General features: G+C 38.6%; 2 protein-coding genes across 2 annotated transcripts; one reads left to right on the plus strand and one right to left on the minus strand.

The window, feature by feature from the left end:
* Positions 1-640: 640 nt before the first annotated feature.
* LOC130993173 (hsp70 nucleotide exchange factor FES1-like) lies at positions 641-13,007 on the plus strand. The gene is made up of 8 exons (XM_057917949.1): positions 641-1,090; positions 1,186-1,277; positions 1,798-1,948; positions 11,345-11,472; positions 11,604-11,762; positions 11,859-12,044; positions 12,335-12,541; positions 12,615-13,007. The coding sequence occupies exons 1-8, from the start codon at positions 850-852 to the stop codon at positions 12,660-12,662; spliced, it is 1,212 nt and encodes a 403-aa protein (XP_057773932.1). The 5' UTR covers positions 641-849; the 3' UTR covers positions 12,663-13,007.
* LOC130993172 (uncharacterized) lies at positions 12,912-17,522 on the minus strand. Its single transcript, XM_057917948.1, has 10 exons — positions 17,199-17,522; positions 16,262-16,331; positions 15,818-15,942; positions 15,217-15,325; positions 15,079-15,142; positions 14,940-14,995; positions 14,633-14,740; positions 13,732-13,881; positions 13,394-13,564; positions 12,912-13,318 (listed from the first exon to the last, which is right to left on the minus strand). The coding sequence occupies exons 1-10, from the start codon at positions 17,438-17,440 to the stop codon at positions 13,085-13,087; spliced, it is 1,329 nt and encodes a 442-aa protein (XP_057773931.1). The 5' UTR covers positions 17,441-17,522; the 3' UTR covers positions 12,912-13,084.
* Between the last annotated feature and the right edge of the window lie 6,815 nt (positions 17,523-24,337).

Raw genomic sequence — 24,337 nt, forward strand, 5'->3', positions numbered from 1 at the left:
ACATCTCATTTCAACAAATATCTCTCTTAATTTATTTCAAGATGTTCAACACCAAAGAAAAATCAGAAAACTATAAAAAATATAACTTGATGTTTGAAAGAAGTTGTAGTTCTTATTTCTTCTTGAATATGTGTTAGCGAATATAACAAATACAAAAAATTTAAAAATAATTTATATTTTGTCTATTTTTTAAAAAAATTGTAAATACATTTAAAATTATTATGGATAGTATAATAATAAAAATAAAATAAAAAATATTTAGGTTATCTGAATGTCACTAATGAGAATAAAAATAAAATGAAAGTTGAATTATGTATAAGAAAAAGAGAGAAATAAATATTTTAATTGAGGATTGGGTCGAGGAAGTCAATTGTCTCGGTAGTGTTATGAATACTCCCTTCCCTCTATAAAAACAATTTTAGGAGGGAGTGACATAAGTTTTAATAAAAGTGATTAAATAGAAATGATCCCATAATAAAGGTAGTGTTAATAGTGATAATTAATTGTATTGTGAATGAAGATATGATCCCTTTGCGTGGTAAAATAACTTTATGCGATAAAATAAATAAATAAGTTGATATCCGAGATTAATTAATTATGAAACAGTGTCTATAAATAAAATAAAGTAGGATTATTTTTTATGGAAATCCATAAAGGCAAATTAAAATGACTATTTTCACAATTGTCCCTGTTCCCTGAAAAAAAAAAAAAACAAAACAAAACAAAACAAGCGTCCCTGTTTTTCCAATCCCAAAACCCCGACTGCATCAGCTAGACATAAACAGCGACGACGACGACGAAGACGATCGCTGATTATTTGTAATTGAAGAGAGACAAAGTTTAGCAGAGATGAAGCGGCGAGCAATTTATATCTCAAGAACTACGGCGGCGATGCTAGTGCTGCTGGCGGCGGCGGCGGTTGCTGGTGTGGAGCGCGAAAATAAGACGACGTCGCTAGGGGCACTTTGGTCCAGCGCGAAAGAGGACGGAGATGATTTTGGCGGCCCTACTACTACTGTCCAGGAGGAGGAGGAACGCCATTTGGATGGCGGATTCTCTACCCTTGAGGGAATGTTACAGTGGTCTATTGGTATATATCCTCTCTCTCTCTCTCTCTTGAATGATTTGACTGTAGTTGATTTAGCAGTATAGAATGATGATGTGGTATCTTTTCAATGGAGGCAGGCCATTCAGATCCAAAGAAGTTGAAGGAAGCTGCATTAGACGTCGAGCGGCTTTCTTCTCAAGATTTAATGCAACGCCAGGTGGAAATAAAGGTAAGGTTTGTAGTTCGTCCTCACAAAAATTCTGCATCAGTTTATTTCTTGTCATTGAATTATTAAGCTGTGCTGCATTTGGTACTGCTAGCTAGTAGCTACTCTCGAGAGGTTTTTCACCACCTATTCTGCAGTAAAATCTTCTGAAAATTGCTTCTTTCCGATTCTAGTTTCACATTTGCAATTATCTTTTACAGCATAATATTGATATCTTGTGTTTATTGAAGGTAAATCTTCTTTATCTCATTGAGATTGGCGTCCACTTTTTGTCCAATTTACATTACTGATTTCCTTGTCCTGAGATATAGTTAACCTAATTGTTCCAGTGCTGCTCGACTCTGCCCCCTACCAAAATATAACATGTGATTTTACACATAGCCAGTGACAGTGTCCAGTCAACCAAAATTATTATACTTGATGCTGTGTCATTTCTTCCGGCTGGAGTATATTGGTAATACCATCCTATGTTCTGTTTTAAACTCAAAGATTTAATCCTGTTGCTTATGGCATACTTGCATAGGAATTGATGGAGAAATTAAAGACGCCATCAGATGCAGAGTTGATGAAAATTGCAATAAATGATTTAAACAACTTGTCTCTATCATTGGAGGACCGCCACCGTGCGCTTCAAGAACTCCTGATACTTGTTGAGCCAATAGACAATGCAAATGGTATGTGTAGTTTACTGCCTTCACAAAAGAGTATATATTCAAAAGAATATTTTTGATTTAAGTAGCCATTATTGCAGAAAATACTGGGTTAAGTGAGTTCTTCGTTAAATTTTCCTTTTAAATTTTCTGTATTTGGTATGTATAGTGAATAAATGAAAATTTAACAAAGCCTAAAGGGCTGAAATAGCAGTGTGGTCGCCAATACTCATTTTATTAAGGAGTATTGGCCTATAAATACATCAACTTTCCCAATCTTCTAGAATTTAACACCACCTTTGGTTTTTGCCCCATAATACACAAACTTTACAATTCTTCTGGTTTCTCCCATGACCATCTTCTGAAAATTCTAAAACTATCCCCAATATAATAAAATTGCAGAATAACCCCATCAATTACAAGATCAAGACAAAATATCCTTATTATGAATTCTTAAACAGTTTAACAATTAATCAGGCCCAACATGCTTCCGTAACACTTCAAAATAAATTCTTAAATTAAACCAACATTATACCTTCGTCGACTGGTCTTCTTCAGGAGTCGGTCTTGTTGCGTTTTACGGCTCGTCTGCCCACCCGGCACGCACCAACCACACACTCGCAAGAGATGGTTGCAACCCTTCTCCTTCACTAAGTGCCGACTAAATAATATGTTGGAAAAATAAAGAAAATATTTTTACTTAACCCGGAATAGTTGGACAAAAACTAAGCGTTTATAGAGGAATTATATAATAATTAATTTATTTCATAAAATACTCCCCAAGGGAGGAGACTAACTTGTTTAGCTACTCATAGTAGCTAATACTTGTGTACATTTAAAAAAAAAAACTAAACTAAAACGAAAAACTTTGAAAACAGAAATTTAAAAAAATACAAAGATAATTTTTAGAGAGATGAAGTGGTGTGTGAAGATGTGTTGTGAATTCTCGATGCCTTCTTCTCTCCAACACTTGGGTTTATATAGGGGTTTGATCCCCTCTATAATTGCTTGGTTGTTGGCCTCGGATCCCATCCTCGTGGCCAGCTTGTATGAAAATAACATCCACCTTCTTTTGTCGGCCTTGATTGCCGACACTTGTTAGTGGCTTCACATGGTGCTGGGCCCTGCTTTATCGCCTTGTGATAATGCTGGTAGGGGCCGGCTGCTTTTCTTTCCACTCACTTTTGTCCTGGAGCTTTTGGTGAGTGGTCCTCCTGTGCTTCCACCCACTTTTGTCGTTTCTTTTGTGGGTGCAATCCTTGCTGTGAATCACATGATTCACTTAGCTTTGTCGGCCACCTTCCTTTTTTGGTGCCCGAGGTGTCCTTCCCTTTGGAGTCTGATGCTTGTCATGTTCATCAGACCGGAACCTCCTTTTATCCGGCTTTGGAAAGAATCCTTTGCCGAATTCTGGCTCCTTCTGCGATGAACATTGATCGCAGATTTTATCGCTCCAATGGCCCAAATGAGCCATATTGCAAAACTTGCGACGAGTCTCCTGGCTCCCCGCAATCCTGTTTTTCCAAATCATTTGCCGTTTCTTCTCGAAGGATTCTTCGGCAAAAGGAGTTGTTGTTCCTGTCATGGTGTTAACTAGGAACGTTCCCAGATCCGAGCTTTGATAGAACTTGAATCTGGATTTCATTTTGTCCATCTCTGTGAGACAGACCCATAGACCCCATGCTCGTCTAGTGGAGATTTGATCCTCCGTGAATGTTGAGACGATTGCGGCCTGGAAGTCGGGAACTTTGATTCTGTTAAGGGCTCCCGTATCAGGTCTCCGAAGCTTAATGAAGTGGAAAGCTTCACGGATTCCTTTTCCGACTGGTTCTGGCGCTGCACTAAAACAATACAATTCCAGAACATCTCCCCTTTTGAGGGACTCGTTGTTCTCCCATGTGTCGAACACCGTTTTCTGGATCCATTTTGGTAGACCCTTGATTTCGGTGAAAGCTGGGGCGATGGTATAGACTGAGGCCAAAGCCCCAAACTCATACCATTCCTTGACATTGTTTGGATTGGCTCCTGGAGTCGTCCAAACCCTTGGATATTTTCCGGCAACATCAACCCGGCAATTTCCCGGATTAATACCCTTCCTTGTGAGAAGTTTCTCCCACCTGTCCTGGTACATCTGCCAAGATGGAGAAATTTCAATAAAGTCAGTATCAACCTTAACTTGGCCTGTCATGGGCCTAAGATTGATCTCTCCCTCTTTTACCCCAGAGGTGGAGGGTTGACATGTTGATTCAGGGTGTGACCCCTTAACAACATCTTTTCCTCGAGAGTCTGGCTGTGAAACCATTGTCTCAGGACTTGTGCTAGGGGTACTTGAATCCCCTGCTACAGGTAATCCGCCCTGTACGGAAAGCATTGCTTTAGCCCGATTTTCACGGACAGCGCGCAAGAGCGGCTTGTTGATTGCTTCCTGAAGATTGAACATCTTCATGAAACATACATCGATTTGGTTAGATACTTGAGCTTCATCAGCCGCTTGTATCTTCCCTGCTTGTTTGGTATGTAGCACGCACTTGTGCCACTCTTGTTGTAGCAGCTCTATAGTTTCAAAGAGCTGCCCCTGTATTGCCTCGATGGCCTCCACTTCAGGGAGCTCCATCCCTTGTAAGGAAATCTGCAAGAACATTCTGATCATATTTCAAAATGACAATATCATAATCATAATATTGGCATTCTGCTTGCCATCTAATCAATCTAGCCTTTTCAGGTTTAGATTCAATCTTTTTAGTTAAGAAAGCTTTAACGTTGGTGTTATCCACTTTCAAAACAAATTTTTTAGCAAGTAAGAATAGCGGCCATTTTTTGAACGCCTTTCTGACTGCAAAAAACTCTTTCTCGTTTATGTGCCATCGCACAGCCTCGTTGTCGGAGAAAAGACCGCTACAGTATCTGCAAGGTTCTTCTCCATAAGGGGTGATCTTTGTGAGCACTGCTGCCCACCAGAAATCACTCGCGTCGGTGTAGAGGACCAAATCATCCTCGTCTTGTGGTATTGAAAGTTTTGGGAGATTTTTGCAGATCTCTTTCAACTTCTTCATACCCTCTCGATGTTCCTCCTTCCAAATGAATGGAACATCTTTCTTCAATAGTGGACTGAAGACCTTTCTGTGTTTTGCAAGATTTTTGATAAACATTCCTGCAAAATTGACAACCCCGAGAAAACTTTGGAGCTGCTTCTTCTCTTTGAGATTCTCCGGGAAACCCTGGACTTTTTCCACAATATGATCTTGTAGAATAATCCCGGATTCATCGATCTCGATCCCCAGAAACTCCATCTTCTGGGTGGCTATGACTGCCTTCTTTTCTGACAGCACTAGTCCTTCTTGTTGACAAACATCCGCAAAGATCTCCAGATGCCTAACATGTTCATGAATGTTTTTTGATGCAATAAGGATGTCATCAATGTAAACAAACATAAACGAAGAATAATCTTTAAAGAGATTATCCATCTTTCTTTGGAATATCTGAGGCGCGTTGGCTAACCCCATTGGCATGACATTCCAGACATAATGTCCTTGTGGAGTTGAGAAGGCTGTGAACTTCTTACTCCCTTCCTCCATGCGAATCTGGTAAAAACCTGATTTGCAATCGAACTTTGAGAATACCCTTGCACTTCTGATGCAGTTAATAAGGTGTTCTCTGCTCGGGATGAAATATCCATCGAACTCAAGAATGTCATTAATCCCTTTATAATTAATGACCAATCTTGGTTTTCCTCGCTTGATCTCCTCATGATTTCTCACCAAAAATCCAGGACTGCTGTAGGGTGATCTTCCTTCTTCGATCAGCTTTAAATCAAGGTGTTCCTTGATTATACTCATCATATCCTGTTGATCTCTGGGGTTCATCAGGATAGGTCTGAACCTTACGAACTCATGCTCCTTTCCAGTTTTGACTTTCAAGGTTGCTCTGAGCTGGTTCTTGTCCCACCATGCTAAAGGATCCTCGTGGTAACACTTCTGGATTCTCCTTTTGACGTCGGCAATGGACACATGTTCTTCTTCCTTAATATCTTTGTGTGATATCAGGGAAACTTTGAGGATTTGAGTTTCTTCCTCGGAGAGATCTGGGAATCCCTCAGTTCTGCATTTGAGCAAAACTTCTCCGAATCTCCTTTGATCCTTCATTTGTGGTCTCCGGAGTCTGCCATCATCACCACGCTTGCTGCGGAATTTGATTGGCATTGATCGATGAAAAGCTCCATTGAGCCTTTGCACAATGATCTTGTGGTCACAATTGGTTGTGAACACTAGCCTTCTGGCTTCATTGTCTTGTATGTACCGCTTGAAGCTTTGCAGAAAATTATTTCCGAATAATATATCTGCTCCGGTATCATGGAAATAAATTGGTGGAGTCTTGACCTTGTACCAAGGTGTTTGACCTGCTCCGCCGATCAATATTTCCGTTTGTTTTACTCCCATTTGATAGAAGCAAAATCTTTTTGGAGAAATCCCTTCCTGCAATTCGAGGTAGTTCTTCTTCAACTTCTGCTAGAAAGACTCCTCGTTTTGCTGTACAAATTCCTGCTCCTGAATCCACATAAGCAGCAAAATATTCTGCTTTGTATTTCTCGTATAACATCCCCACAGAGATGTATATTGAGAATGGACTTGTCATTGGATCATCACTCTTTGGCGTCCAATTGTAATCTCCATTCCTCCTGATTTCCATGACCATGGTTTATATTTGTCAAGGAAATCTCGTCCTAAGATCAGGACATCCGCCTCGTGTCCGGCTTGGCCTTCGGTCTGAATTTCAAAACCTCCAACCTCCAGAGTTCCGATGTATCGGTTATCTCCTGGATTCGCCAAGTAATACAACGAGCTGCAAGGAAACTGGTTTTCCCTGCTTGTTGTATCAAATCTTGTGGAAACTTGTATCCATCCTTCTGGACATTTGAGTTTGATCCTCATGTCTGGAGCTGGTGTTTCCTGGATCGCTCTTCTCTCATACGAATGAGAGAAGCTTCTTGTTATAGGCCCTGAAGTTAGCCTATTTCCTTGGAATGATAGCCTTGGTGCTCCTAGTCTGAGACTCTGAGTATGGCTAAGCACTGGCTTGTCTCCAAGGTCGATGTCAATTTCTCTGATCTGAGGAATCTCCACTCGGTTTGGATTGACTGCCTTGGCAACCTCCTTGAATATTTCTGGAATTTCAATATATTCTTTTCCCAGAAATAATTCTGTGTGATGGGAATTTGATAAGGCATACGAGACTTGATAAGTCAGTGAGTATGGCCTATTTCCATCTGTCATGTATTCCTTCTTCTTGTAGTCCTGATAGAGAGTCAGGGCTCGGCTGAAGGATGAATCTTGCAGATTATAAGCGATTTGTGGATAGAACTCGGTTATAATCTTCTTGGCATAGAGATTGCCCGAAAAAGCTCCAAGAACTGATTCTCTGGCATCTCTGACCCTTTTATCGCAGAGTGCGACGTCAATTGGTTGGTCTGTCCCTGGGAAAAGGGAAGATTTGATTACCAACTGAATTGCTCCAATATGAATCCATTTCATCGTACTTGCGACTTCTGGCTTCATTTTCTTGAGATCCTGCTTAATATCTTCAGCAGGAACCAGCTGGATTTCCACCTGATTACTTGTGATCTCAATTGGAAGCGCCATTTCTTGGCTTGTAACGCCAAAATAGACATGATGCTTCCTTTTGGTTGGAATCAAGCTATGAAAAACTCGATTCAATCTCCCATTGGAAAATCCTTGGTACGCTTGCACCTCTTCGGTTTCCTTCTTGAGCTTTTTTACTAGCTTCTTTACCACTTCTTCCTGTGGAATCAGAAAATGGCTAGTAAAACCATTCTGATCCTCTTTCTGGGTGTGATGAACCTCGTGCTCTTCTTTAGTCTGACTCGTCTCCGGTTGATCCATCGGTCATTTCCGAATCTTCAGAACTAAAGACTTCTTCCTGCTCATATATACTCTCATCAGAGGATATATCTTCGAACTGATACACGGGTATCAATTCTTGATGATAGATGGCGTCTTCGATATCCGGTGTGGATTCGAATCTTCTTATCATCTTTTTCTCGTTGTCTGGGCAATTGGTAGATATATGCCCTTTTGCACCGCATGTCCAGCAGTTGCAATCTTTAAAACTTTCATTTGTTTTGGCCTGGGTACGCCTGAAAGTTTTTCTTGCCGGGATTCTCTTCTGAGATGAGAATCGGTTTTTTGATGGTCCGCTCCGTTGGCCTGATTTGTAGGAGCGTGCCTTCTGTCTAGTCCACATAGTTCTTGGCTTCCAAGAACTTCTTCTGGACTTCCTTTCATAGGGTTGGTACCTATGTTTCTTTCGGCTCCTCTTTCGATACAGCAACTCAGCACCAATCTCTGTTGGAAGATCAATGTTGTCGCACATCAATGGGGATTTCTTGTTGAGTCTCCTCAACCTTTTGAGATTCCTTTGGTCCGCTGCCTTCTGGCACCATTCGGACAGCTTCTTGTGAACATAAGACATCCTCCTCGAAGCACTGTCAAGTGGATATCCTCCTGGTGAAACATACTCATTGATGAGCATTTCCCTCCATGGACTTGGAAGCTTTGGAAAGAAAAGGTCCATGGCCGTCTGATCTTCCACTTCCCCCATATGGACATATAGGGTGTACAGACGCAGAAATTCATTGAGAGCTTTTGGCTCTAGCACTATCAACCTTAGATTGTAAAGTGCCTGTTGATATTTCTTGCGCTTCTCCTCTGCGGATCCTTCGAAAAAACCCATTCCCAAGAAATGGATTTTAGTTTGTTTAGTAATTTCCTTAATGACGTCATATAAGGACGTGCTACTAAACAACTCCTCCCTGGTCGAAACTTCAAGTTTTTCCCAGTATTGTTTTGCCATCCCTGCCAAGCTAGCTTCGAAGACTCTGGCAAATTCTTTCTTGTCGTAATCAATTGTGGCAATCACGACTTTTAATGATGAAGCCCATTCGTCGATGAGACCCTCCCATTCTTTGAAACTGGCTTCGTCGAGGTTGAGAATCAATCCGTATGGATGGATTGGTTCTAGTGTGACCTTTCCTACCGGAGTATCCTGCATCTGAGGTCTCCTTCGCCTGGTTCTTTGGAACTGGCTTGCATCGTCTTGAGCTGACCTCTTCTTTGACGATTCTTCTTCTTGAGGCTCGGTTTTAAGAACCTCATCTCCTTGGTTCATCTTTAGATCAACCATATTGAGGTTAGCAAAAGATTCTGCTAACTCTTGTAGATCTTCCAATCCGATTCTGTCAAGGCTATTCATGATATTTGCCTTTCATGATTCGGATTATGTCCTTCGGCTGCAACTCTTTGGGTGTTGCATCAAATATGGATGGATTCGTCGGGTCTTTGGACCATTGATTCTGAATTTTTCCGGAACATGGTTTTCGCCTTTCGATCTCCTCCAATCTTTTCTGGATATCACTCAAGAGGGTTAGTATTTCCTCTTGTTTGAGTGATATTTTGCTCATCTCCATCGGTAGCTCATACAGCTTGTTGCCGTAATACTCCACCGTCTTTTGAATCTCCCGTAGGTTGACATTTTCGGAAGAATCTGGCTCGATCTTGTGGTAGCTTGGATAAGCTACTCCCGCCTTATTTTTTGGTTCCATCAATCGTGTGACTGATGGGCCTCGTCTCTCCTTCGTTCAATGGCCGTTCTGGCAGCGGCCATTCTTATGAGGTGCTCATGATAGAATTGGATACTCGCGATTATATCGCGAATGAGCTCGATATCTTCTCCTCGTCGTAGGTTGGTAACGAGGACTCGATTGTTCCATTTGAGATCGCTAATTAAGCGACTGGTTTCTATCTCCAGATTTTGGAGAGAGTTCCTGTAGTGTACACATCTCGGACACTCGTCCGGATCCATAATTTTCAGTGGAGTCTCCTCCCACATAGGTTAATAATAAAATAAATTAAAAATTACATAATTCCTCTATAAAAACCCGCTCTGATACCATTTTAAACAAGGATCTTTTAAACTGTTTTTTGCTTAAAAGTACGTGGCGTTGTCTCACAGTCCAGACCCAGATTACAAAGTAACCTATCGGGCACGAGGAAAGTTTCCAGCCGATATACCATTTAAGCCCAATTTTATGCATGTTTTAGGTATAATTGTCTTTTGTCCAAAACAAAAGTTTTAGGGGTCAAAGTGCAATAAATTTTATAATGGGGTAATTTTCAAATATCCATACTTTGGGCATGGGAAATTCCAGAAACTTTTGAAAGTTTATGTATTATGGGGCAAAATCTAAAGATGGTGTTATAAACTAGAGTTTGGTCATAGTTTGTGTATTTAGGGGCAATAACCCCTTTTATTAATGTGTTGAACAACTAATGAAGCATCAAGAGAACTAGGGAAACATACATGATACAACTGTAACTGGAGCAGTGGTGTAAGGATAATAGTTTGATTGCAATCTGAGGTATAAGATAGATATATAATGTCTCAATAACTTTGGTTGCAACACATGATATACAATAAATTAATGCTAAAATTCAAATTCCAAAGAGAAAAAAGAAAATGCTAAGTATAGGATTTTCTTTGGAAATATATACATAAAAATGTGTGTAATTACAAAGCCCCTCCTTTATAACACTAAGTGCTTGTCTGTATGTAACAAATACTAGTGACCACTTTGTTGGTGTCTTGGCAAGTGAGTAAAAACCTAGTTATTGAAATTAGCTAGACTGTAGATGGACATTAATTAACAAATTAAAAATGCAACTTTCATCTCTGTCTCTGTAGGTGTGCTTGGGATAGGGACTTGAATCTTGATGCATTCTAACTTTATTAGAATTCTTTCAAGAAGCTATAAGAATTGAGAAACTGAACACCAAAAAAGAAATAAAAGAATAAAATAAACAAGAATAAGAAAGAAAGAGAACATTGAATGGTACTTGGTAGTAGAATAGTTTCATATGGCTAGTCACAATATTATCTTGGTTCAGATTGAGTTTATTTATCATCTGCACTTTTTAAGTTCAATTGCGCAGTAAGATGATTGGTGGAGTTTAATTGAAAAACTAAAATCAAAGAATTGAGGCACAAACTGTGATCATCAGTTTAGTTTCGCTGAGAAACTGGAAATCAAATAACTGATGCACAGACTGTTAATTGCAAGATATGCTCAGTGCTGGCAACTGTATCCTTATCCTATTTGACTTTATATATGGGAGTTGAAGATGTGAGTTTTTAGATCCTTTCATATATCCACTGATTAAAGATCATTCATGGCATTCTAGTTTCATAAGATCATTGGATAGAAATAAAATAAAACACCTGAATGTGATCTGGCCCAGTGTTCATTTTCACTTAGCTGTTCTACTTTTCTTTTCAAAGTGAAAGTGAAAAGAAACATAATTAATTCGTTCACAAGCTTAAGGCACGTTAAAACAAGTGTTTTATTGCCAGATTTGCACAAACTAGGGGGACTCACAGCAGTCATAAAGAACCTCAACAATTCAAACCCAGAAATAAGAACTATTTCTGCATGGATTCTTGGGAAAGCCAGCCAAAATAATCCCTTTGTTCAGAACCAGGTTTGTCATTTGCTTTTCCCATTCAATGTCACCTCTTTATCTTTCCTCCAGAACCTTGGTCATACTTCTTTTTGGAAGGACTCACATGACCTGTAGAATGCATGCTGAAATTTGCAAATATGAAATATCAGATCTTGGAGCTTGGAGCACTGGCAAAGTTAATGGAGATGGCCCACTCAGAATTCATTGAAGAGGCCATAAAAGCATTATATGCTATTTCAGCCTTGATCAGAAATAATTTTCAGGGGCAACAGTTATTTTACAAGGAAGCTGGAGATTTGATGCTTCAGGTGAAAACACTGATATAATATATAACACGTTGGAGCAGTGACACACATCTTACTGCCTCTCTAATATACATTTATTACTTTATTACTATCTTGCAGAAAATACTGAGCAACTCTAGCATTGATATCAGATTACAGCGAAAGTCAGTTTTTCTCTTGGCTGATCTCGTTGACTGTCAATTGCAAAGCAGAAGTGATGTGCAACTGCCTTTTTCCAGTAATCATATTTTGTTAAAATCTGTGGTCGATCTAACGGCATCAGCAGACCTTGATCTTCAGGAAAAGGTATTTGCGTAATTGCTTGTCCTTATACTCGAAATGTGATTATCGAATCAGCTATTGGCTTCCACTTTGCTGTTATTTGTAGATGATATGCAACTCACCTAAATAGCAATGAGGCATATCTATGGCATTCTTCGCACAATTGAATGATACATATTATCTCGAGTTCAACAGAATAGTGACTTGGGTTTCAGGCTCACTGGTCAAATTAGTTGAATGCATCAATCATGTTAACTGAATTCGAAAATTTTGTTTTGGTATAATTTACATATTTTCTACTCCAAACCTGACAGGCCCTATATGCAGTGAAGAGTTTGTTGATGCTAAGATCTACTGATGCTCTTGTCTTCAAAGACATATGTGAACTGGATTTGGCATTGGAGAGAATGAAACAACAATTGCAGCAACTGATTCTTGATGATAAATTGAAGGAGTATGCTCTGGATATAGAGAATCTTCGAAAAGAAGTTGAGATCATTTTCCTTGGAAAGCTTGAAAAGGTGCGTAGGGTAGGTTTGTAGATTATTATCAAGTTACCAAAATTGGACTTTATCTGAACTTGAAATATGATAGGCTAAGCCAGCTTCTACACAACAAATGGGCTTGCTGATGCTTCAGTAGCTGCAGACGTTGGATAAAGTTAGACTTGCCTTGAACTCATTCCCTTGTTAGACTAACCGTTGTGGCTTTCTTCACAAGGTGCTATTGGCCTTTCTGCACTTTCCTTCAATTTTTATGAAAAAAAGGAAGTAGCAAGTCGTGTTGGAGGCTTTCTGAGATATTTAGATCTCATATAGTAAAAATTATTGTGTTATACAACAGTAAATTGCCCTGTAGCATAAACTCAATCATGGCACTTCTTCACTCCCCTTGCGATGTTAGTTGGGTTATACTCCCTTAAAAATCCTAAAAAACATTGTGGTTTCTGTTTTGGTACATTTATATAGCATAAATAGTTATATGATGCATCGTGCCTTTTTTGAGCGAAAAACGCGTTTGTGAATACACACTATACAAGGAAATCATAACATTAGGTATGTAGTTTATTGGTTTAGAAGCTTTGGGCCACAGTTGGAGGCCATCCAGCTAGTAATGACATCCACAAGCAGATCGATTTCTTTAGGGTTTTGCGCCCGGAAAATAGTTGAGTCTGGAGTGAATGTATTGCCCACCTCTTTGGCGACTGCCTCCCAAGGTGTTCCGGCTGTTAAATTTGCCAAAAGCTCTCCTCCACGATTCACTGCGTCTGCCATTCCGGGAGGGACATCCGGCAAAACCTGAATATCAAGAAATATTAACTGTGGTTGGTTTCATTTCCTTAGTATTCCGTTAACTGTGGATAAGGTAAGAACCTGTTGTAGTGGAAGACCGTGATCACCAGCTAAAGAACGAATGGACATATCCAGCATTGAACTGATAGCGGATTCTGAGCTCAGGATCTGGGCTAGTCTTGGAGTTTCATCGATGCTATCCTCTTTGAATTTTATCAATAGATTTCTCGAGATGCCATAGTAAGATCTTATCTGTCATACGCAACGCACAATCATGTAAACACTGTGAGGCTAGCTGTTTTCCAGAAAGTGCTGCAATTCGGTGCTATTATGCTATATTACATATCTCAATCCTTATTATGATACTGATAGCAGTTAAAGGATAACAGAAATACGGTAAAAGCAGAAACTGAATTTACCAATCGTTGAGTTTCTTCTGGCTTTGGGGAAAAGTCTTCCCTCCCATTGGCCAAGTCCATGTACAGTGGAGGAAGTTGCTCAACCAGAGGAAGAACTTGCTTCAAAATGGCAGGGCTAAGGTTCTCAAACTGCTTCCTCGTCATCTCAGCCTGCAAAATATTCAGAACACACTGTTCAGAAAAATCTGCCACCATCCCCCTTGGGTACCAGTGGAAGAAGATGCTTGTGACCAAAAGGTTGCACAAGGTTCCTATTTATATCTCCTATGTGATTTGCACGATGTTGCATGGAAGCAAAGTTTTTCAAAAAGAACAGAACAAAAGAAAGGTCTACCATGATTCCTAGATTAGGTAAATTCTAGTTCCTCTTAAGACTATTAATAACTTAATGGGGTGATTGGTGTTGAACTATGGACCAAAGGTACTTTCTAAATCTTAATTCTTGATGAAATTCTTAAACACCATTATGTTACTCTTTGCTTTCTTTTTTTCCTCCTTAAAATATAGTTTCAACTTGACCTAACTAAATTGCTAATACAATTGGAACAATCACCAACATGCCTGATTGCCTTCTTCAATTTTGTATGGCATAACCAAATCTCTACGGTTTCCTATCACGGAAAAAGTTTAAACTTTTGCTGTGATTTTGTATTTCTTTTTCACCTGTATTCTTTTCAGGTTTGCTTTTATGATCCAAACTCTAGAGTCTAGATAGCACAGACAGGCATGCAATGCCCAAATAACTATGGCCTTTCTGCACTAATGTCATGTCATGTAGAATATGGATAAAAAGTATAAAAACAACAACTCTTGATGATGATAGATCAAAAGAGATGACCATTATAGGTTGCTACATTATTAACAGCAATTTAGGCCAGGTAACTGTAATTTAGAATCTCACCCCAAGGCGAACAGTTGGTGATGACACTAGTTGTGATAAAAGCGGTCCAAAGCTTTGGGCCATTGGCACCAGAACTGGTGAAAACAGTGGAACAGCTAGGCTCGCTTCCTGAATGTAATAAGCAACCATTTCGTCAATTCTGCATGACTTGAAACAAATATTGCATCATTCTGGAAAAAGGAACAGTCCCTTTCTTTAACTTAAAAATTACAAAATAATAGGGAACAAAAGTAGTATATTATATTTTCATATCCTGGGGTTGGCATCACTAGCCACATGCCACTATGCAATTCATCATACAGTATACCTTGTTATTGAATGCCATTAGTATATTTCCACTTCTCTGCACAGCATACCTTGAGCCTGATAAGTAGACAATAAGCTATAAGTTTGAAGTAGGCATCCCAACTTCAGCATTATAGATAAAACATGAATAATCAGTCAACCTATCAGAAGATGAATGACGGATCCCAGAGAATGACCAATGCCAAAAGAGGGCACGTCTTCAACCTGTGCAACAAAGCTGCTTAAACAAACATATAGAATGGTTGCAGTTATTTCCACATGTATGAGAACTAACTTACTGTTTCTCTGAGAGACCGTAGACACCTCTCAAATTTAAATTGTGCTTCATCAGCAATGAGAAAGTGATCAAAACCACTGGCATAAGGTGTGGCAATAACTAATGTACCCCTGATTCACAAAAGGCAGAGTAAGCCCACTGATATCCCCAAGTACTTAATGATGCTAAAAACAGCGAATTATACTTGTCCTACCCTTTCCTCTTTACTTCTAACCCAGCATTCGCACAAGCAAGACTCCCCACCCCCCCAAAAAAAAAACAATTACTGGGAGAAAAGTAAAGAAAAAAAAAATGGAAAACATAAACAAATACAAAAACAAAGTAACAAGCATGTAAAGCTAATAATAGAGTTAGGGTAGCTTTGAGACAGCAAAACTAAAATGAAAGTACAACTTCCTAATTGAAAAAATATTTTTTCTGAAAGAAAATACAGTTTGGCACAAACAACTCAAATTCGAAGCAATAGGCATAACTGAACAAGTACATAAATAGCATAAACAGCTACTGCAAGATACTTCACAAATGTATGTCATGACAAATAATACATGAAATTGCTAATCAAATGAAACAATCAAGTCTATTTTGTCAGTAAAACGGCTTACTTATCCGCAAGACGTTCCAGGAACAAGCGGTAAGTAAGCTGTGGAGCAGCACCCACAAATATGCCACCAATAAAATGTACGATTGACGTTATCTTGGATTTTCTTGGTCTCAATACCCATGCACCCTGGAAAGTTCTTATATATTCTATCAGCAATCTGTCACAAAGTCTCCAACAACTTTACAGAAACATAATACCATGTTGAAAATCATCTAGATTATATATGTAACAGTCTCTTCAGTATAAGAATTCTTGGCACCACAAAATAAAATCACAACTGCAGATATCTTTGCAGAGCATACTAAAAAGGGAACATAGATGAGGCGTCTAAAACAAAGTAACAAACTAAAAATAGAACCCATTCATAGAAGCATCACTCTGGCAAACAGTGTCATCTGCTCAAACCAAATTTGGAATATGTGAGGTCAGTTGAAGTACAATATACCTCGATTTCACTCCAATCTCCTGAACTACCCCAACCCTCTTGAGATTGCTTCACAGTTTCCGTAAGTACTCTGTTAATGAAGCACACAGAAAGCAACAATCAAACCAAATGCTAACGGTTGTATATAAAACTGATATTCTTTCCATTCCTACAATTATTGAGTTAAAAAAGTGGGAACACAATTGAAGAGGTCAAGTGACTGACTGAGTGATGATGGTTACCTAAAAAGCAGTCAGTTTAAAATTATAGTTTGAATCTTCAAAAATAACAAATTATGAAATTATAAAATTAAAAAAGTCATTAAAAGTTAAAACGTTAACTGAAGTTCAAGGATTCTAATTTTGTCCATATAGGCTATAAATTTCTTTTCCAATTGCATTTGGCCCAATTACGTGCTAGTTCTAGATGGTTAGTGCAAGTTCCAAATCTTCAGCTGTCGAAAGCAATCAGAAGGCATCAATGAGATTAGACTTCAGACAACATATGGAGGCCAGATTTTCTGGAGCGGCAACTCCCAAGTCTGATAGTTTTAATTCAATGGATGCGTCAACATTAAGAATGGATTCCCGGCATATCACTAAGATGAGGAACCCGATAAACTATATCGCGATCTCCTCTCTACAAAATCTAATTTGTTTGATTGTGTCAGCTGAGCCTATGAGCATTAAAAACGGTAAAAGAACAGTCATAGTATCTCAGTTTCTCCAAACATACTTATTATTCTATGTTATCTACTTCGTCTTCTCAAATTCTCCATTCCTCAATCCCACAAGTTCCGAACAATATTCTCAGTAAGAAAAATATCTTTATCGAATCATCTCACCCTCAAAACCACCAAAAGTGCAGCGCCAAACAAATAAGGAAACGCATACTGTAGCTGATCAGTTGCGGAAAGAAGCAAACAACAGAATCGAACTCAAAATTAGGTCTATCTAACCTCTCGATGTCTCTGTAGAGCTGAATTCCAGTTGTTTCCATTTGGTTCTGGCCGCCTCCCCCGTCCGAACTGCAACATATTCCGATGCGACGGTTGGAGCTACCGTTTCTAGCGAGGGAGGGGCGAAGAGTACGCGTAAACGTTAAGTTGCAGAGGCGCACCAAACGCCGGGACGAAACGGAGTCGGCAGAGGGCGGAGTAACCGTTGGATGAGGCGTCGGCGTCCATACGCAGTTCGCCATAGCTCATGGAAGAAGACAATCCGCGCGCCCCTTAGAACTGCTTTCTGTTTGATGTTTGTTGGTTACTTGTTGCTCTTCTTAACTTCTACCCATTTCTTTCATTAAATAATTCTACTTTTGCCCCTAAACATTTTCTTGCTATTAATTTGGATAACTCTTTAGCGTGTCTTCTCTTTGGAAAAAAAAAAGAGATAATAAAATTTATGTCTTTAAATAATTTTTTCCTTTTCCCTCATTTTCTACAATAGAGAAGTTTATCATTTTTCATACTTTAACTTGTGCTAAGATGAAGTCTAGATTTTGTCAAAAAAAAGAAGAGATGGTCTCATGTGAAATCAATTTTTTTAAAAACCACATTCACAATGACACTACTTCAACATACAAATAATATTTTATGTTGAAGTAGTGTCATTGTGAATGTGATTTTTTAAAAAAATCGGTTTCACGGGAGTTTTTGTGATTAAAAAAAAAATGAAGTCTAGATGAGAAAAGGATAAATGCCAAACAAATTCATGCATAATTAGCAAAGATGTTTCCTAAAAGTTTAATGCGTATAGACACTGATTTAACCTGTGCGGACAAGAATTTTAGGAAAATGCTTCTCTATTTGGACCAAATTAAATTACATGGATATATATATTTGTCTGGGAGTATATGTGATTTCTGAGCATTTATCAATTCTTTAATTCATATTGCATTCCTTTTCCTGGCTGTCACATAACAAAACAAATTAGAGGTTAAACATTTGGCTCTTAGTGAAGACCACATTTTAAAAGAACTGAGGTGTGGCCTTTCTCAATAGATGTATTAGAACTCTCTGCTTTTCTATAGTTACAAAACTATGGCCAGCAAACAAGACCTCAAATTGGCAACTCATTCATACTTGGACTTTTCGTGACCAGACTATGCTCGGCAAAGTTTCTCTTTGAGTTACCTCACGAGAGAGAGCTCACATTTGTGTTCCAGAATCTTCACAGCTTCAGTAAACAGTGCTTGAGGGGGCAATGCTCCCGTAGATTCAATTGTAACTGAGGAAGTATGACATAGTAGGAAATGTGAGGTTCTACGGCCAATACATACTTAATAGTAGAACAATGACTATCAACGACAATTAGTAAAATCACAATTAAGCTACAGCCCCTACTAAAAGGTTCCAGATGTATGTCCATTTTTTTAATTTTTTATTTATTATTGACTGTCAATTAGATAAAAAAAAAAAAAAGCAACCGTGGCACCTAGATCTTGTACCCTCTGTCGTGAATGCATCAGAGGAGATGATTGGAAAAAGCTTGTGGCAGTTCAGCAAGTAAAAGATCATTTCATTTGTAAGTGTAAATTTGAAAATGGTGAAATCCCTCTAATATAGTGGCTGTGATTTTACACTATAGGATTCAAATGTGGAACTTTATGTATATATATTAGAGTCCTATAGTGCACAAGGAACCAAGCTGCTATCACAGCCACTATATTAGAGGGATTTCACCATTTTCAAATTTACACTTACAAATGAAATGATCTTTTGCTCGCCGAACTGGCACAAGCTTTTTCCAATCATCTCCTCTGATGCATTCACGACAGAGGGTACAAGATCTAGGTCTTGCAATTGTTGCTCTTTTTTTTTTTCTTTTTTTTTAATCTAGTTGACAGTCAATAATAATCTAATAAATTAAAAAACTCTAACTAATGGACATACGTCTGGAACCATCTAGTACTGCAAATAAGTTCCACAGTTATGAAGGATAATGAAAATCAACTCAGAAATTAGGGGTCACATTACCTTTCCCAATATCTTCAATGATTGAAAATACAACTGTTTAGCATCAACGGATAAAAAAAACAAGAGAAATATTTTTTGGTAACTACACCATGGAGTACTCGATCGTGTACTAATTGCATGTTTGTGTGAATTTTGATCGAACCATCAGATATGATAATCATATAAAATTATAAATATGTTATATGTTTGTTTTCACTAAGATTGAAGACTGTTCGTTTTTGTAAGATTGTCATTATAAAACATGCAATTATTAATTAATTATACACTTAATTTACATGTAATTATTAACTAATTAAAAAATACATATTTAGCACCAACTTTCCAAAAAAAATAATGAAAAAAGATAAGAGAAAAATAATCTGACGAGTACTCGATCGAGTATTCGATGCTCGATCGAGTACTCCATCGAGTAGTGGACGTGAGGGTTTGAAAAATGCGGCTTCGACTGGAGCAGCACGGGGCGGGGGCGGCAGCAGCAATCTCGACGGCGGTGGACGCGCAGGTTTGGGCGACGTGGGGCAAGTTTCGACAGGTTGGAGCTTGGGCGACGCGGTGGTTGGAGCTCGAACAACAATGGCGCGGGGTAGCCATGGCATCATTTGGAACGACGCGACTAGATGACGATGGTGAACAACGCCTAGATGGCGGCGACGCGACGACGGTTACGTGTGGTTGTGAAGAGTGTGCTACAGAAAATGTGAAGAAGAAAAAGAAATAAGGAAATAAAGAAATAAGAAAAGAAAATATGTTATAAAATGTAAAATTTAAATAAAAGCAAAATATAAAATGTTAAAGAAAAATAAAAAAAAGTTAAAGGGTATTATAGTCATTTAAGCCTGGTTGTCTAACTTATGTATTATAAAGTGGGGCTATAAAACTTATGTTTTTATGAGACATGGTCATATGTGATAATTCCCACTTTATATACATCTAATATGACTACCACAATTTAATATATGCCCACATGTATTCGAATATCTACACTTGTAAGACGTGTGCTAGTTTCATATCTAAATTAATCACATTTAAATAAAGAAATATGCAAATATCTACACAAATTATTAAAATTAAAATTAAAATTGAAAATGTATTGATTGTCACTAAATTAAGTTGATTAATTGATTTAAATATAGAAACTCTTTAAACAAATTAATTATATATACAAATATATACATATATATATATATATAATAATTAAAATTGTTGTTAATAGTAATATTGATAAAGTTTTGGCGGGAAATTTTGATCAATTGTTTAACTTTTATATATATAAATTCATCAATATTCAATAAAAAATTAGTAATTCATAATCAAAATTATAATTTAATCTTCATATATATAAAAAGCAAAGTAAATGTAAATAAGTTCAATTAGAAGGATATAATTGGAATTGGAAAAAATAGTAGTTAAAAAATAAAAATAAAATTCAATATATTGTATCTATTTAAAAAAAATTGCCAACAACTAAGAATAATTAGAAACCGTCAAATTCCATTTCAGAAAAAAGTAACCGTCAAATTCAATTAATCTTTTATTTTTTATCTTTTTTTATTTTATAAATAGAATACATTTTTTAAAAAAATTTAAAGCAATTATGTATTAGATAAAAGGGTTAAGTACCAAATACCTCCCCATCGTTGGCGTCCCTATCGCGTACAGCCCCCTATAGTCAGGGTAAGCACTGTTTACTACCTCAACGTGGCAAAATCGAAGCAATTAACCCCCTGCGTTTTAACACCGTTAAAACGCCGTTAGAAATTTTTTTTAATCTTTAATTAATATGGGCCCCATATCTCTATTTCCCTCACTGAAATCCGGTCGTCGCAACCCTCCTCCGGTGAAGGGTCGCCTCCCTCACTCGGCAAACGCAGGCGTTGACCTCCTTCTCTCTGGCGAGCCTGCTGCCTCGCCATCCACCCCAATTTCCCGCCCTTCTCTCTCGCCTCTCGAGTGACAACATTGCTGCCTTTATCCCCCTAAACCCTAGATCCTCAAATGAAAACTCCAGTCCCTTCGATCTCCGACTTTCTACCATAAGTGGGCTGAATTAGGGAGAAAGAAATGGGTGAAGAAATGGGCAATTAGTGTCACAATCGGAAACCAATATTTGTATATAAGATTTGGGAAATTGCATGTGTGGGGAACCTTGTGGAATATCCTAACCCTTGTTTTGATGATACCAAAATTCATAGGACTTATATGTAATAGACTAGAATCGTTTTGAACTCAAGTGTTAGAGTTCGTTTCTAGTTTAGTTGCGGTGTCGAAGACTGAAGACTGAAGAACGAAGACTGAAGACTGCAGATACCAACTGAAGTATCAGTTGAAGAATCAGTTGAAGACTGATTATTTAATGCGCGCAAAGGACTGATACTAAAGTCAAGTATCAGTTGAACATTCCTCCTAGGACTGATTTTCCAACGTTCAGAGGAAGCCACGTACGCACAAGTACAGCCGCATTAATCTTATCTCTGCAGAGGTCACAGAATATCTTATCTCTGCAGAGGTCATTCCTATCTGGTGGTTACTTTTCAGAGATGTCACATCTCCTGTCCATCAAAGAGAGCCGTTTCCATACAGACAAGGAACCTCGAAGATTGAAGCCTCAGCCCAAATTCGAATTGCTCTCCAACGAAAGAAATCTTGAGGACGATTTACGCTAACGGATCTATTCAAGAGTTCTCCTACAAATAGCGCTCGAGGATCACTTCAACCTTCACCGATTCAACGACATAAGCTGAAGCTCTGCAGAAATTGCTACTCAGCCCAAAACTTAACCGCCCCAAAGCTTGAATCGAAGAAGAGAATTCCAAAGCCAAAATCAGTCACTGCTGATTACATATATTCTCTTAGACCCTAGGCATATATCTGTTTACCGAGAAGCCAAAGGTCAAACTTGCTTCAAAGAACTTGTTCTTTGTAAGTATAGTTGGCACTCGTTCAAACCTCCCCCCCATAAGAGTGTTTGAGTGGTTCGGAGTTCAGGAAGGTACTCTGAACTCTGAGTGAAAAGTCTGAGCACGAGGTGTGCTTAGCAGGAAAATCCTACGCGAGGTGTGTGGGTGCTGAAGAAGGGTTTTCTTCAGTTTACGGTTGTGTGCACCAGGCAAGCACACGGGTACGGTTTGCAGTGCACCAGTGAAGCACTTGCGGAGTGGATTTTTGGTCTGATCAACCAGCCGTGGATGTAGGAAAGGGTTTTTTCCGAACCACGTAAAAGTCTCTGTGTTGTTTATAGCTTTCAGTTTTACATTCTTACTTGTGCTATTTCTATTGATAAAACTGAACACTGACTAACAGCAAAGAGAAACCTTAATCCAACTATCTGCTCCACCGAGGCTATTACAAAACGAAGTTTAATTTCCGCTGCGTATGATATCTATCTGACTGAACTATCCTGTGATAGTAAGGAAGAGTGATATCATCTCTATCTTAGCAAACACGACTGAAGCCCTTACTTGGACCAGTTAAGTTCCAGCAACTTAACTGATAACTCATTACTGAAGAGCTTTCAGTATCAGTCATCAACCCTGTTGGTCAAAACTGATTTCAGTAAAACAGGAGTCCTTGTTTGCGTGTAAAGTTTCGTTTTGATCTCTGACTGAGATCCCTCTGATTGAGGTCAGTAGATTGTTGTAAAAATAGCTTATAGGTGTATTCCCCCCCCCATACACCTATTCGAGACCCCCCGGACCTAACAGCATGTGACACATTATAATTGTGTCAATGGATTATCTTCCTGTGGTTGGTTGTCGTTGGGATTAATTTGGGAAATGGGCGGTGGTTTGTTGCTGGTAGAGGCGGCTGGGATCGGAGGCATGGTCAGTGGCTGTGTCGTTGCCGAAGAATCAGAGGGAGGCGGTGGCTCGTCGTTGTTGCTTCGCTGGAGTTGAGAAAGGGGATGAAGGAATAGAGAGGTCCGGCGACGACTTTCCTGCTGTCGATCAGAATAGTGAGGGAGACGACCCTTCACCGCAGGAGGGTTGTGGCGACCGGATTTCAGTGAGGGAAAGAGAGATATGGGGCCCATCTTAATTAAAAATTAAAAAAAATTATTTTTCTAACGACGTTTTAACGGTGTTAAAACGCGGGGGGTTAATTGCTTCAATTTTGTCACGTTGAGGTAGTAAACAGCGCTTACCCTGACTATAGGGGGTTGTACGCGATAGGGACGCCAACGATAAGGGGGTATTTGGTACTTAACCCTAGATAAAATATGTAATTGTATCTTTAATGAAAGCTCATGAAATGACCTTTAATTTGATATATAATATGTAAAAAAATAGATTTAAAATAAGCAAGTTATGAAAATTTAATTAAAATAATAATACATTATATATATATAGGGGCGCGCTCCAATGAGACCCCCTATTTTTCGTGTAACATGAGGACAATGAATAAGACATATAATACTAATGAACAAGATGTATATACTGATGAAAAATTAAATTTAAAAAATTCGTAATGAATAAGACATATATACTGATGAACAAGCCGTATATACCGATGAACAATGCAGTATATACTGATGAATAACAAAATTTAAAATATTCTGCTCCCTCCAGGATTCGAACCCTGCAAAAAAAATCACCCTCTAAATTCAATATCAGCCATAGGATTGATAAAATAAACGCACCAGATCGTGCCCTAGATCTCACTAAAATTAGGGGGTCTCATTGGAGCGGCCCCCTATATATATATATATCACAATAATATTTCTTCAAAATGTAATGTTATTTAACTTGAAATCAGAATCGCATTTGAGTTTTATAAAATTGGTTATTGCCATAAAATACATCAAGTTTGTCAATTTTCTGATTTATATCATCACTTTTTTTTTGGCCAAAAAATACATGAATTTATAATTTATTCGCAATTGTCCCATCATTTTTAATTTCGTCCAAATTAATATGAGGTAGCAGTCGAATTGCCAACGTGATCGCCGGAATTGCCAACGTGGCTGCTGGAGTTGCCAAATCTCTCTTTCTCTCACATACACACGAGTCACAGACTCGCCGCCCTCATTCACCAACAGAACCGTCGGCTTTCCCACCAGCAGAGCCGTCCCTCCCCCTTCGCTGCCCTCCTCCACGAACAGAGCCGCCGACCTATTCTCAAGC

The sequence above is a fragment of the Salvia miltiorrhiza genome, chromosome 7 (assembly GCF_028751815.1).
Source record: "Salvia miltiorrhiza cultivar Shanhuang (shh) chromosome 7, IMPLAD_Smil_shh, whole genome shotgun sequence".
NCBI classification, from domain to species: domain Eukaryota; kingdom Viridiplantae; phylum Streptophyta; class Magnoliopsida; order Lamiales; family Lamiaceae; genus Salvia; species Salvia miltiorrhiza.

Coding starts and splice junctions, on each gene's coding strand:
- LOC130993172 (XM_057917948.1), bottom strand. CDS start 17,440: ATGGCGAACTGCGTATGGACGCCGACGCCTCATCCAACGGTTACTCCG. Junction 14,741..14,939: donor TAATGGCATTCAATAACAAG/GTATACTGTATG, acceptor TATTACATTCAG/GAAGCGAGCCTAGCTGTTCC. Junction 13,882..14,632: donor CACCAACTGTTCGCCTTGGG/GTGAGATTCTAA, acceptor AATATTTTGCAG/GCTGAGATGACGAGGAAGCA.
- LOC130993173 (XM_057917949.1), top strand. CDS start 850: ATGAAGCGGCGAGCAATTTATATCTCAAGAACTACGGCGGCGATGCTA. Junction 1,091..1,185: donor AATGTTACAGTGGTCTATTG/GTATATATCCTC, acceptor CAATGGAGGCAG/GCCATTCAGATCCAAAGAAG. Junction 11,473..11,603: donor ATCCCTTTGTTCAGAACCAG/GTTTGTCATTTG, acceptor ATGAAATATCAG/ATCTTGGAGCTTGGAGCACT.